The 15,879-nt window shown below is 39.8% G+C and overlaps 1 protein-coding gene across 2 annotated transcripts in view; it reads right to left on the bottom strand.

Annotated features, from left to right (window-relative positions):
• Nucleotides 1-15,879, bottom strand: part of CRMP1 (collapsin response mediator protein 1) — an 83,663-nt gene that overhangs the window by 45,501 nt on the left and 22,283 nt on the right. For both annotated transcript variants that reach the window (XM_043971612.1, XM_043971613.1), the window contains exon 2: nt 5,251-5,339. In XM_043971612.1, the coding sequence (XP_043827547.1) occupies nt 5,251-5,339 (89 nt within the window). The remainder of the gene's footprint in view (nt 1-5,250; nt 5,340-15,879) is intronic.

A 15,879-nucleotide genomic window follows, 5' to 3' on the forward strand; every position in this document is an offset into this window, starting at 1 on the left:
TTCCTTCACAACATGACTAATGCAGAAATATGTTTGATGTGATTGTGCATATGTAACCTATATCAGATTGCTTTCTGTCTTGGGGAAAGGGATGGGAAGGGAGAAAGAGAAAAATGTGGAACAAAAAATCTTATAAAAACAAATGTTAAAAACTATCTTTACATTTAACTGGAAAATAATAAAATGTTTTTGTGATTTAAAGAAAATCAACCCAGGCATCACTGTGTGAGATGCTATGGGGGGATGCAGGAAGAGAACACAACCTAGTTCTAACCTTAAAGAATTTTCTGTTCAAATGAGAGAGAGAGGTTTGCTAATACTTAAAACAAATGGAGGATGTAGAAATAGTACTATGAATAAGGTCAGGGAACCTAGGTTTGGATTCTGGCTCTGCATTTTTATTACCTGTATGACCCTGGACAAGTCTCTTCACCTCTCTGGCACTTAGTTTCCCCATTTTATAAAATGAAAGGTTGGATGAGATTCTCCCTAAGGTGTTCTCTAGCTCTAGGTTCTATGATTCCAAATGTCAAAGTCAGGAGCCACCTTGTATAGAGCACTGGGCATGGAGTCAGGAAGATTTGAGTTCGAATTTGGTCTCATATATACTAGCTATATGACCCTGGGAAAGTCACTTAACTGTTGTCTGTTTCAGTTTCCTCAACTGTAAAATTGGGATAATAACAACACTTACTTCTCTTATTTTGAGAATCAAAGGAGATATATTTATAAAGTTCTTTGCAAACTTTAAGCAACTTCTGGAAGTTAAGAAGGCCTAAGTTTGAAGCCCACCTCATGTACTTTCTAGATGTGTGACCCTTGCCAAATCACTTAACCTTTATTTGCCTCAGTCTACTTAATTGTAAAATAAGAATAATAATAGCTCCTATTTCTTAGGGTTGTTGTGAGGATCAAATGAGATAATATTTGTAAAGCAATAGTACAATGCCTGGCACATAGTAGGTATTTAATGAATCCTTGCTTTACTCCTTCCTTTCTTCTTTGCTTCCATTTTTCCTTCCTTCCTTCCTTCCTAATGGCACAGACAACATGGGCTATAAGAGATTAAAGGAGACAAGGAGCTTTTGTGGCATGGGAATAATCAGGTAAGGATTAATAAAAGAAGGGAGACCTGAGGGGTCCTCCTGAACTAGATAGAATTTAGGTAAAAAAAGAGATAGAGGAAAGTATTTAGACCTAGGGAATCAGCATCAACAAAGGCAGAGAATAGGTATCTATCATCCAGATGATAATAAAAAGACCAGTTGCTTAGAAGAGGGTATAGGGCTGTTGGGGGAGGAGTAGGGGAGAAGACTGGTTAAAGATGAGAGAGAGCTACCTATAATATAGCTCATCATAGGCAACATGTGTCTTCCTGCCTGTGAATCATTTTTAATCCAATCAAAATGAGCAAAGTTGCTAACCAAGCAATGACCTTCTGAGCTAAGGGACCAGATGGAGAGTCTGGTCATGAATTATGGATGGATTTCAGAATTGCTCTGGGCATTTGGGAGGAGGCTGAGAGAAATGAGTTGGTGCATCTGGGCCTGGACCCTGCTGGTGTCAGTGCACATGGGGATCACTGCCACCAATGTCCAGACCAAGCAGAGAATTGATGGCAATTTGGGGGAGTGAGTTAGGACCATTTTAAAAATGCTCCACCCTTCATAAGAGGTCTTGCTGAATTCATAGAACACACACATGATTGCTTCTCTTCTTTGGTGACTCTACTCAAAAAGTAATGAGCACTGTCCTTGACTAGCAGAGCTAGAAGCTTCTCATACACTGTCTAGTCTTTCAGGTATTCGTATGGGCATGTTATAGCTTAATTCTCTTAGAGGTGAAGTTCCTAGAGAAAAGAGGCCTGCTTCATTCTCCTTTGTGTTTCCCAGAACAACTAGCACAGAGTCTTATGCATAATAAGAGGTGATCAACAATTAGATAAATGAATCTATTTGATTAATCTATTAAATGAATGAGTCAATAAATTAATTTAATAAACTGAGCTGCGCCTTCTATACCAAATATTTCACATCGTTATAATGGATCACATTAATATAAATGTTTTAAATTTTTTTAAAAATTGCTCTTACATCCATTTTTAAAAATTCTCCAAATAACCCTGTGGGGTGATACCTATGAGGCCAATGGACAGGTGGTTATTCCTGGGGGAACTGATGTTAACTGAATGACATTGAGTTTTGACTTTTCTCTGTGGGCAATAGCTAATTATTTTCAGCTTTGGTCCAACTCTTCATGACCCCATTTTCTTGGCAAAGATATTGGAGTAGTTTACCATTTCCTTCAACACTTCATTTTACAGATAAGGAACTGAATCGAACAGGGTTAAGTGCCTTGTCCGGGCTCACAAAGCTAGTAAGTGTCTGAGGCCAGATTTGAACTCAGGAAGATGAGTTTTCCTGAATCTAAGCCCAGCACTTTGCTGCATCATCTAGCTGCAGAGAAAAGAATTAGAGTGACCAGCTTTCTCCAAAAGATTATTCTATGAGGGGCATTAAGTATGGATTAGCAGGTAGGGAATAAAGGTGGGAAGATCTTTAGGGAAGCTATTGCAGTGGCCCAGGTGAATCATAATGACTTCTCTCTACTAAGGTGGTAAAGAGTTCTAACAGGTTGTTACTTGGATTGATCTAGATGAGCCGCTTAGCTGGAGATATGGGGAATCCTGAAAGGAAGTGAGCAATTTCAAGAGCCCAGAGGAATTCCCAGGTGTCTGTGAATGAATGAAGACTGGGGATGAGCCCTGCTTTCTCCTCCTGCCAAAAAGCTGTTGCTTCTGTCGGCCAAGACCACACTCAGATGGGAATCATGTCTCAAAGCCAGCACCTCAAACAGCCCAGAAGAGGGCATCATATCTGAATGTACTTTAAGGTTTGGGGGCTTTCATTTCCCTAATTCCTTTCCTCCTTTCTTTCCTTTTTTTTCCCTCCATACTTTGACACCGAATAAATAAGAAGATATTTTAGTTCTAGAGCCTAGCTAAGCTACTTTACTAGGTATGGGGAGGGGAAGGAGGAGGAGGAAGGGAGAAAGAGGGGAAAAAGGGAAGGGGAAAGAGTGAAGGGGAGCCAAGGAGAGATAAAGAGAAGACTTTATTGTGCCTACTATGTGCCAGGCACTATGCTAAGCACTTTAAAAATATCATCTCATTTGATTATCAAATATTATCTCATTTGTTTGGAAGAATGTAGTTTAGGTAGAGACACCCCAAATTCTCAACATTTCATCTAAATCATTGATACAAAGTTGGCTAGTCGTTATAAGAAGAAAATTGTAGCATGTCAGCATGGCACCTAGCACATAGTAGGCATTTAATACATGAGTGATGGTTGGTTCATATTGGTCCAGGGTTTGCCTAAAGTACTCACAGTTCCTATTGGTCTAAGCAATGCCCATGGTCACGAGGCTGCCCATACCCAGCAAGCCAGGTATGCAAAACAGGAAGATCAAATCCCTCTATCCTGGGACCAAAGCTCACCAACTCTGTCCATTAGTGCTTCTTTTATTGATTCCCTACTCCTAGAGCTGGTAGAGATGAGATCTGTCTGACAATGGGGTCCACCCAACCCTTCCTGATCTAGCTGGCCACCTCAAACTGACTTCTTATCTGCTTGGCCTTGGAAGGTTCTGCCAAGTTTCTTCAGCCCTGGAAGTACTTAGCACAATGGGCTTATTTCATTTATGTCTTTGTTTGTCCAAGCTTCTCTAGGTGTCAGATACATTTTGCTTGATTGCACTTCTAATCTTGGGGCAGCTAGGTGGTGCCGTAGTACAGAGTGCTGGATCTAGAGTCGGGAAGACATCTTCCTGAGTTCAAATCTGGCTTCAGACTCTTATTAGCTATGTGACCCTGGGCAAGCCATTTAATTGTGTTTGCCTCAGTATCCTCATCTATAAATGAGCTAAAGAAGGAAATGACAAACTGCTCCAGAATCTTCACCAAGAAAACCGTAAATGGGTTCATGAAGAGTCAACAACTTTTAATTTTCCTTACCAGCTTTATCCCATTAATCACTCTTGTTCTACACCTCTCACTATTTTACATTGTATTTCCTTGTGTGCCCTCTACTAGATTGTAAGCTTTTATAGGGTGGCAACCATATCAAATCCATTTTTATATCCACCTCAGCACCTTAGCACCATGCCCAACATCTAGTAAACACTCAATAAATGTTCACTAATTTGACACCCTCTGATGCAAGAAGTTCTTTCTTTTGAGTTTTCATGGAATCCACAGATCTAAGAAATGCCCTATTGTCCTAATACTCTGACCTGAACCCCACGATTCTTTTTCCCCGTTCTTCATGTGGTTCCCAGGACAATTCTTGGTGCCTTTCTAGTCAAATGCAGAGCAGCAAATTCTACCTCATAGACACCTATAGAATCAATAGCTAAGAGAGGTCCATCCATGCTGTTAAAAAAGCTGGCAATGGGGCAGCTACGTGGCACAGTGGATAAAGCACCGGCCCTGGATTCAGGAAGACCTGAGTTCAAATCCAGCCTCAGACACTTGACACTTACTAGCTGTATTGTCCTGGGCAAGTCACTTAACCCTCATTGCCCACCCTCCCCCCCAAAAAAACCCACTAGCAAATCTTGAATTTTTTCTGATATTCCTATGAAAGAACAAACTGAACATCACATTACCCTGCCCCAATCCCCTCCCAATAGCTTTGAGTTACCCCAGTGGTATTTGTATGTCAATGAAAGGATAAAAGAAATAAATTTTAGAGAGAGATATCCAATCCCAACTGGCCAAATTGTATAGTGTGAAATCTAACTTTTTTTTTTACCCTATAAATCTGGCAGGCAATCTCATAAATAACAATAATGACATTCCAACCCCAACAACATCTTTTCTTGAATTATTCTAAATATCTAATGTCAAGAGAAAATCTATATAAGCATCCATCTCAATACTAATCTAAGTTAAAATATGTAGTTGTATATGTATATCTGCATACATTAATATATAAGGATATATACACGATCACATATGCATACATATGTGTATACATACACATGTATTCATAGGTATGTATGACCATGTGTGTATATACACCCCACTTAAGAAAATTAGAGTTTAGAAATATATATGTATACATGCATATGATGTATTACTATGTGCATAGTAATATGTCGTATAGCATACACATATACATACACATACACATATAGCACTGGACTGAATCAGAAAAGTATTAAAATATTCTGTTTTGGCCAACCAACTTTATAAGTCCATCTTCCAAATAGAGGTCTGCATAGAAGGATTGGTCATCATTGATAATTCTTCCTCCTTTAATGAGTAGCCGGTCACTCTGAAAAAAGAAGCAAAGGAGATAATGTCACTGAGGAAGGAAGCTAACAAATGTTCAATCTGAAAAGTCATAAAGATAGCAATTCTTCAGTCCAATGATGGAATACCATCAAGTGACCACTACATTAAAAAACCAGCGACTAGGGCATGTTTCTCTCCACAACCATGAACATAAGGGGCGCCCCATTCATTGTCTTAGATCATATTAAACTGTCCTTTTTCTGAACTGTTGTACTCAAAAGTCAGAATCACACAAAATCACATTTCATAAAACATAAAATGCTAAAAGTAGAAGGGGTCTTAGAACACAGAATATCAAAAGTCAAAGCTGGAAGGGCCCTAGAACATAGAATGCCGATCCTGAAAAGGATTTTAGTATGTTGATCATATAGAATGTTAGAGCTAGAAGGAGCCTTAGAAATGATCTACCATAACCCCTAACCTCACAATCCCCCATCCTGCTTTAGATGGAAAAGCACATAGAATATATAGGAACCTTCAAATACACCAGTAAAATGCATATAATTGAGTATGAAATAGGCCTAGAAAGATATGTTGGTGTTAGGTTGTGGGGAGTCTTGAATGCCAAGCCAAGGAAATTATGATGGAGACAGCAGTGGAGAAGTGTACTGTTTTGAACACAGAGGGAGTAATAAAATCAGATTTTTGCATAAGGAAAGTTATAACTAAATATTTGGTCAAAGTGAAAAGGGCTCCTTTAAGTTTTCATCCTGCTATCTCTTTTTAGGAACCACAGCAGCTCAGAAGTCACTATCAGAAGCAGTTTGGAGATGGGAGATTTTCCATGTGGGAAGACTAATCAATAAGCATTTATTAAGCGTCTGCTGTATTCTAAGTGCTGGTGATAAAAAGAAAGGGAAAATCCAGTTCCTGCTTTCACAGAACTGACAGTCTAAAGGGGGAAGCCAATATGCAAACAACTATAAACAAACTAGCTATATGCCAGATAAATTGGAAGGCATTAGAATGAAGATGGATTGGTAAAGGCTTCTTGGAGAAGGTGAGATTTTAGCAAGGTCTTAAAGGAAGCTAAGAAGTACATATGGGGAAGGAGAGGATTCCAGGCATAGGGGGCAGCCAGGCTTCATGCCTAACCAACAGATAAACCTCTGTTCGTGTGTCTCCATATTCTTCAAAAGCACTATACCAGGGCCACTGGGGTGGGGAGAGGACAGTCCCTCTATAAATTCTAATACTGACTCACTTTGTGACCTTGGACAAGTCATTTTACTCTGCTGATCCCCAGTTTTCTGATGCGTAAAATGGTCACATAAAAAAACATATTCACTGCCTAACTGGCAGGGTTAACATTAGAGAAATATTTGTAAATCTTAAACTATTACATAGGTGTAATGATAAATATCGCAGAAAAGGTTAGTCCCATCATGGACTGGTACTCAGAAAATGACAAAAGAACTGGGAGAAGGCCTCCGAAGTATTGGATGGGTCCTCCATGCCTAATTTAAGAAAGGATAAGGACAAATCTTCACACAGGTTGAGATGGCCTGGATGGGGTAGTCTCATCATGGTAGCGCAGCTGTTATTTGCACTAAGCCATACCCACCTTAGTGACTGAATGGAGATCCATTCTAGCATGTGGCCACCATGATGGTTGATGATAAGCACTCATTGCTATCAACAGGGACTCTCAGATTCCATAATTTCCCCAGCATAGGTGATGAACAACTCTTCTGTCTTTAAACCATCTGAGTAGATGCCCTTTGAACCAGAGTACCCACTCCTGGAAATATACTACTACTACTACTACTACTACTACTACTACTACTACTACTACTACTACTACTACTACTACTACTGCTGCTGCTGCTGCTGCTGCTGCTGCTGCTGTTACTACTGCTGCTGCTACTGCTACTGATGGTGGTGGTGGTAGTGGTGGTGGTGATAATGATAAATAATAGCACTTATATACTACTTTAATATTTGCCAAGAATTTTACAAATCTTATTTGATCTTTACAACAACACTGGGAAGTATCTGTTATCATTACCCCCATTTTATAGAAGCTAGATAGAAGTGGAGAGAGTGCCAGGCCTGGAGTCAGGAAAACTCATCTTCCCAATTTCAAATCCAGTCTCAGATACTAGCTTTGTGACCCTGGACAAGTCATGTCACCCTGTTTGCCTCAGTTTCTTTATCTACAGAACAGATTGGAGGAGGAAATGACAAGCTACTCCCATGTCTTTGCTAAGAAAACCCCAAACAGTGTCATGAAGGATCAGACATAACTGAAAAGTGACTCAACAACAACAATTTTACAGATGAGGAAACTGAGGCAAAGAGAGATTAAGTGAAGTTAAGCCCAGGGTTCCATAGAGAAGATTTGAATTCAGTTCTTTTTCCTCCCAGGTGCAGCACCCTACCTGCTACACCAGCTAACTCCCTATGGAAATCAATCATCAAGTCCTCAAGTAAATCAATAATAAAAAGGCCCCATATATGCCAAAATATTTTAGCAACACAATTTTATATCTTTGTACCAGGAAGAACTGGAAATGAAGTAGATGCCTGTCAGGTGAATTGCCTAACAGGCTTTGGTACATGGATGTAATGGAATATTAACTACATACCTTGCTGTCAAACAGATATTAGAATATGCAATTATTATTCATGTATAAATCATTCTAATGAGATGCTTTATGTTACCCTATTTGATCCTCTTAACAACCATGTGAGGTAGGTAGGACAAATATTATTATTCCCATTTTATGGAGGAAGAAATAGAAGATCAAGGTAGTAAAGTGATTTGCCTAAAGTCACAGAGAATTATTCTCAAACATTGTACTTGAAGATAGCTTTCTGACCTGCAGTCTAGGACTTCTGGTAGGTCTTTTAGTATCTTCAAAGCCAAGGTAATGCAAATATTCAAATCATAGATGATTGAGACCGGGTGTCATCTTGTCCAGCTCGCTCATTTTACAGATGAGAAAACCGAGGCCCAGATAAAGGAAATCCCTTGCTAAAGTCATCCCTTAACCTCCCTGGGCCTCTATTTCCTCATCTATAAGATAAAACGGCTGCCCTCCATGGACTCTGAGGTCCCTTCCAGCTGCAAATCTCTTATGCCATGATTCTCTGTTGTTGGAACGAGGAAATTTACATATAGGAAAAGAAAGAATCCTGATTTGGAGAGGGACGTGAAAAGCAGAAAAAAAGGAGGGTGGAGCTCCCCGTCCAGCAGCCAGCCACCAAGATTACTGCCTTTCCAACTGCTGACTAAAAATCCCACAATTAAAGCTGGCAAGGAAGGATGCTGGAGAAGGCTGCAAAGAGGAAAGCACATTTTGGGCTGCTGACTAATATTCCCCCTGAACTGTCTTTTCCTTGCCCTTGGGAAAGCTTCTAACAGCCCACTAGTTTCTATGTGGCCCCCAGGTGAGACACAGAATTAGAATGGCCCTTGTGGGACTAGATCCCTGGCTCCCTGGTTGGATGGTTTGTCCCTGAACATCCCTGGCTGATAAACCCTTCTCCCACTGCAGAGCTAAAATTCTGATTGGTTTCTCTCTTGGAGAAAAGAAAGCTGGTGGTTTGGGGAGGCAGGATGGTACCATTGTTAGAGTGCTAAAACTGGTATCAGGAAGAAGTGGGTTCATTTGGGCAAGTCATGAAATGTCTTGGGGACTCAGTTTCATTATCTGGAAAATGAGAAGATTCAGCTTCATGACCTGCAAGATTCCATCCAGCTCTAATTGTTGTAGAGTTAGCTCCTGAGAGGGGTTGGAGAGAACTAGCTTCTTTCTTCAAAATTCTTTCTACTTCTGGATTGATTGTCTTGCCCTTCTCCTTCGCTCCCCTCAAAATGCACATACGGGTGTTTGCCAAGTGGATAATCTCAGGAACGAAGCAAACTATAAGGTGCAATAGAAAACTAAGCTATCTTCCTCCTTGTCCTCCCCAGCAGCAGGAGTGACTTCCAGCCTCATTCTGCAAAATGAGCACAGCCTTATTGGCCTGGTATGTGCTAGGGGGCCTTTCCCTCACGGTGCCTGGGCTTTATTACTTGCTGACGTCATTTTTCACGAAGCCAAATGCTATGTTCCCCTTAGACAAAAGAAAACAAGGAAACTCTCCTTGTCTCAACATTGCAATTACCCACCATGTCCCCATCCTGGCAAGAAAGAAGCCCAGATTCTTGCAGGGTACTTTTGTTCTCTTAATAAACATTTGTTTTTATGTTGAGTTCAGTTTAACAAAAACATTCTTTAAGGCTGCAGGAAGACTCCTGTGGTGATGCTGTCTGCTACTGAGGAAGGAAAGTGAACCTTCTTTACACTCTGTGCCCTGGGATGAGATGTTCGACCAATTCTCGGCTCTGGTAATTCAGAATTTCCAACATCTGTGATTTCTCCCTTATGTGTCTTCTCTTTACATACAAAAAGCAACAGTCCTATATGCTTTAGCAGATGCTTCTATGAGTTGAAATGAAAGAGAGAAACAGAGAAAGAAAAAGGGGAAAAGAAAGAAAAAAGGAGAGAAAGAGAAAAAGGCAGGAAGAGACAGAGAAAGAAAGAAAAGGAGAAAGAGAAGAGAGATAATGAAGGGGAAAAGAAAAAGAGAAATAGAGAAGGAAGGAAGGAAAGAAGGAAGGAAGGAAGGAAGAAAGGAAGGGAGGAAAGAAGGAAGGAAGGAAGGAAGGAAGGAAGGAAGGAAGGAAGGAAGGAAGGAAGGAAGGAAGGAAGGAAGGAAGGAAGGAAAACATAATCACCTGACATGACTGACCTTCTTCTGTTAATGAGGCTTACTAACAAATTTAGGCTAATTCTCAGATTTGTAGAACAGTGGAAAGAGCCTTGACTCTGGAGTCAGAAGTGGGTTGAAATTCTTCCTTTGATACCTACTATCTATTCAACCTTGGGTAAGTCCAATGAATTTCTCTAGACCTCAGTTAACTTTTAAAAAATAATCAACATTTTTATTTATAGTTTTGAGTTCCAAATTTCATCCCTCCTTCCTTCGTCCCCTCCCCCCTCTCCTCCTCCCTGAGGTGGGTAAGTAATCAGATATGGGTTATACATGTGCAATTATGGAAAACATTACCATACTAGTCATTTTTTACAAGAAAACTTGAATAAAGGGAAAAAAGGAAAGAAAATGAAAAATTGTATGCTTCAGTCTGTGTTCAATCAACATCAGTTCTTTCTTTGGAGGTATGTATGTATCATTAGTCCTTTGGGATTGTCTTGGATCATTGTATTGCTGAGAGTAGTTAAGTCATTCATAGTTCCGCTTCAAATAATATTGCTGTCTCTGTGCACAACATTCTCTTGGTTGTGATCACTCCACTATACATCAGTTCGTAAAATAGACCTCAGTTTCTTCATCTGTAAAATGATTAGGTTGGACTAGATGGCTTCTGAGGCCCCCTTCAATTCTGGATCTATGATCTTATGACCCCATCTTTTGTCAGACGTGCACAAAGCCTTTTCAGTTTAAGTTCACAGTTCTAGAACTGGGAAGGGCACTAGAGAGAATATTTAATCCAACATCTTCATTTTACATATGAGGAAATTGAGGTCCAGACAAAGTAAGTAAAGTGGCTTACCCAGGGTCACAAAGGTAGTTAAGTATCAGCGGCAGGATATTAAACGAGGTCTTTCTCACCTCAGGTGAAATAGCTACTACACATTGACCAACTCTTGAACTCTGCTCACAATTAGTAAATATTTATTAAATGCTTATCTTTTTTTCAAGCACTGAGCTAGGTGATACAAACACAAAAGTGACTTTGCCTGCTCTCAAGGGTCTTACATCCTACTACGGTAGCACAACACACTGCAGTGGAAATATTGCTAGATTTGGATTCCAAGGACTTGAGTTCAAATCCTAACTGCCACTTGCTATGTGTCTGACCGTGGGGAAGTCATTTAGCTTCTTAGGGCTTTGGTTCATCATCTTAAGGATCCTCATTAACAAAAAAGTAAATACAGAATATACAAGAAAAAAACCTCAGTGAATGGGAGACAGTAACACACAGCTAGAAGATTCAAGAAGGAGATGGACCTTGAGCAAAACATTGGAGTTAGGGGCTCTGAGGTCAGAAGGAAGAGCATACTGTATCTGGGAAACTTCTTAGCCCAGGGCTCTTGCCTAGACACAGTGAGGGATCAGAAGTAATAGTCAAATCACATACTCTCTACTAAAAAAGGATGCTGTAAAATTCAATTCAATTAAATAAACATTTTTAAATGCCTAGGTAAGTGTGAGCAATGACAGCTTCATTGAGGACTGAGGTCCATTGGGTTAGAGAGGATGAGACAAAGTCACACTTCCCTTATTTAGGGGTCACTTTTCTGGCAGCCTCACCCATCTGAAACACAGCCAAAAGCCAGGGGGAATCAAAGGAGGTCAGTGATCATGCAAAATAGCTGTCACAAACACTTATCCTCTCTGTGTGCTCTTGCTGGCAAAATCTAAAGCAGATTCTGGCCTATTTGCTTAAAGCATCAGTAACTGCCTCCACCATCCCCTGACCCCTCTCTGCCCCAAGTAAAGTAAATAAAGTAATAAATATTTCTTAAGCACACACGATGTCTCAGACTCAGAGCTAAGCACCAATCCTTGTCAAACACCCTAAAGAGGCCAAAGACTGAGTCAAAAGTCTAATGTCTACCCAAATTTTTGTAGGAGCACATTTATTGCAATGAAGAGCCCCAACAAAAATGGATGCCCATTGATGAGTGAACAAACTGCATTTGGGGAATGAAATGGAATGTCACTTTACAGTACCAAACAATAACAAGTGGCTTGTATTTTTATGGTGTTTTAAAGTTTGCAAAGGACTTTATGTATCTTATCTCTTTATGCTCTTCACTTGATGCTCATCATGATGCTCATGAACACCCTATGAGGTAAGTACTATTATCCCCTTTACAGATAAAGAAATTGAGGCTGAGAGGTTAACTTGCCTAGGGCCCCAGAACTGGGAAAAATCTGAGGCAAGTCTTCCTAATTTCAAATCCAGTACTCTGTCCCCCAAACCACCTGAGAAACATAGAAGACATATAAACTAATGCAGAGTAAAGTAAGTAGGACCAAAGAACAAGATACACAATGACTTCTACAATGTAAATGAAATCACTAAAAGAAAGTAAAATGATGAATAGCTTAAAATCTAATAATAATCCTACAAAACAAATAATGAAATAAAAATTTCTCTTTTCAAAAGAAAGGTGGGGAAATACTAAGGAAGAATATTGTATATCTTGTCAAATCAACTTCACCTAACTGTATTTTTTGGTCACAAGGTAAGGTTAACTTTGGGGTATGGGAAGATGTAGGTGGAGTAAGTACAGACAATGCAATGATATACAAAAACAAAAGAAATCAATAAAATGTATTTGGAAAATAAGAAAGGGAGAAGGAATAAATTGCTGTCTATTATTTACCCAATGCATATTTGTGGGAGAAATAGTGAGTAAACATTTGCCAGTTATAGGTCCTTTTCTACATAGTACTGTCAAGGTAATTGAGGGGGGAATATTATAGGATCATAGATTTTTAGTTGGAAGGGACCATAGGGTTTGGATGGTCCAACCCCATCATTTATTAAATTAGGAAATGGAGACCCAGAAGGGTTAGATGACTTGTCCAAGGTGACACAGATGGAAAGTCAAAGAGCTAGGGTTTGAACCTTGGTCCTCTGGTTCCAAACTCACTTCTCATTCTTTTACACTATAAAGACTATTAATCCTTGGAGAAAACCAATGAGCATAGGCTCTTGATTTGTTGAGTTTCTGTATACTTTGGCCAGGGGAAGTCACCACCGGAAAGTACCAATAAAACCGATCTCACCCTCCAGGTTGTGTGAACATTGCTCTAAGTAAGCTCTTTATAGGCACTGTGAGCCTCCTGTTCCCTAATTGTCTCTGAGCTGAAGAGAGAATAATTAAATTTCATTTGTTCTTTGTAAGGTGTTGCCTGCTCCATTATATACACTTGCTTTTTGGCTAATTTCTCCATATCCACTCATTGGTCTCCCTCTTGGATGCATTTCGGATGCATCCATGAAGAGACAAACCATACTAATAAGAACTTCACTTTTACCTTCCCTGAACCCACCACACTGATGCCTACCTCTCTGCCTTTTCTCAGGCTAGAGCTGCCAGGAATTACTTGCTGTCCCTTTTCTCTGTCAAAAATCTGCCCATTCTTCAAGATCCAGCTCATCCCATGCTTCCCGTGAAGATTTCCCTGAACTCTTCCACCCCACAATGATGTTCCCCTTCCCTAAATTCCTAGAGCACTCATCTCACTGTCAGTAATGCATAATTCCACATTTCGTTTCATGCTGTTGTACTTTTTGATATCTTTTTCCTACTTGAGAGCCTCAAGTCTTCAAATGAACTTGACAAGAAATGGATTGTTTTTCTACTTGCTTCTGCAAAATACCTACAACAAGGCAGACCAAATATCTAGCATGGATTGAGAAAAATGTGGATTGGCATTTCCCCATCCCCGTGCCATTCAGGAAGTCACCATATCTGAATCTCAGCTCTGCTATTTTCTGCTCGGTGACCTTGGGCTCAGCACTTCCCTCTTCTAAATTTGTTTCCTCATCACTAAAATGAGGACATTGGATTGTATAGTCTCTAGAGTCTCTCCATGAACCCATTAGGAAGCAAAAGTGGTCTTTGATCATCCAAAATACATGTCAGGACAGCTTTTTTAAAAAATCTTAGGAGAGAGAAAGCCTTACTTCTAAATCACTCATAACCTATTGGTACTTATTTTAGACACAATTCTAATCAGCTTGGATAGCCAATTTTCTAGCCCCTAGCAATTAGATGCATCAAAATTAGAACCAGGGCAAGGGTAAAAAGGTGCTAGGACAGGCACCTTGACAATAACAAGAAGTTGGCAACTTGACCATGAAGGATTGAAAGATACAGCAGAAACAGTCCTGAGCCTGTAGCTTGGAAAATCAGGTTTCCATTACATTTCAGACTCTAGTTATAGCTGTCTGTTCATGACTAAGCCACTTAACCTCATTGACGTTCAGTTTCCTCAGCCATAAAATCAGGACAAGATCATAGATTTAGAGTTGAAAGGGACCTTGGCATTTTTCTCTTCTAATCTGCATGGAATTTCAGCCCTCCTGTGATAATAGCTATGTGTCAACTAACAAAATATGAAAGGCAGCTTGTGCTGTAATGCCTTTCATGCTGAATATGCAAATTCCAGGTGTGGAGTTGTCATGGGACTGAAGTCATGTTTGTGAAATGAGATGGCTTATAATGAGGATGCTGGGCTTAGCATCTATAAAGATAAGGGAAAGAATGCTAGACACACGTCCAACCTGGAAATCTTAGGAAACCTATCCTCACCCAAACATGAAGTCTCTTTCAAAAAAGTGATCAAAGGAGACCTCACAGTAGAAATGTACCAGTTATTTACTGAAGAATGCTAGGGGAGAAGAGAATCTCTACTCCCCATTCAGGACAATTTTTTTTTTAAAGTGCAGAGCATTAGGCTAGGGACTGGAGGACATAAAGGAATAAAGAAAACACAAGACCATAGTTTTAGATCTGAGACTTTATCAGTCATCTAGTCCAAATGTCCTCTTTTTTAAAGATAAGACAACTAAGACCAAGGAGGTTGAAGTGAAGATCATATAACTAGTAAGTAGAAGGAATCTTATGTATATCCAGGCCCTTTGATACCAAATCAAACGTGCTATTTCCTTTTCACTACCCTCAGGGAGCTTACAATCCAGGAGGAACAGAAACAATAGTATTTTCCATTTCTGTATCACATTTTATGGCCACAAAGTATTTGACAAGAATAATTTTATTTGATCCCTAAAACAAATTTACAAAGTTAGCACAAGAGTCATTATCCCTGTTTTCCAGGGGAGGAAACTGAGGCTGATAGATGGAGGGATAGGCAGATAATAAAGCTACAGAGTTGGACAGGTACTCAGTTCTTTTTATGCTGATTCTACTGCTCTTTTCACTGCATCATGTTTGATGTGTACATAAATCATGAGAATCCCAATCAGAACATGACAGGCACATCAGAGAAGTGTCAACAAAGAGCTCTATGCATTCAAGGAAGGCAGTATTTTCTTCCAGATTGGGCAAAGTAGACTTGGGGTTGGGAATGGAATTAGGACTACTAAAAATGTGAAGTAAATTCAAAATTGGAGGTTTTCAAATGCCATAAGTACTATAACTCCCAGATTCATGGCAACCATAGTTCAGGAAACCTTTGTGGCAATTTTTATATGGACTTTGCATCAGAGGACTTGAGTCCACATCTCAAATCTTCCACTTACTCGCAACTGACCACAGAAGGAAGGAAGAAAAGAGCATTTAAGTGACTACTAAGTGCTAATGGCTTTACAAATAAATATTATCTCATTTATTTGATGAGCACAAAGGTCCCCATTTTAGAGTTGAGGAAACTGAGGAAGACCAATTAAGTGAGTTGTCCAAGTTCACACAGATAATAAGTGTCTGAGATGGGATTTGAAATCAGTACTGACTCCAGTCCCACTGCCC

The sequence above is a fragment of the Dromiciops gliroides genome, chromosome 6 (genome assembly GCF_019393635.1).
Source record: "Dromiciops gliroides isolate mDroGli1 chromosome 6, mDroGli1.pri, whole genome shotgun sequence".
NCBI classification, from domain to species: domain Eukaryota; kingdom Metazoa; phylum Chordata; class Mammalia; order Microbiotheria; family Microbiotheriidae; genus Dromiciops; species Dromiciops gliroides.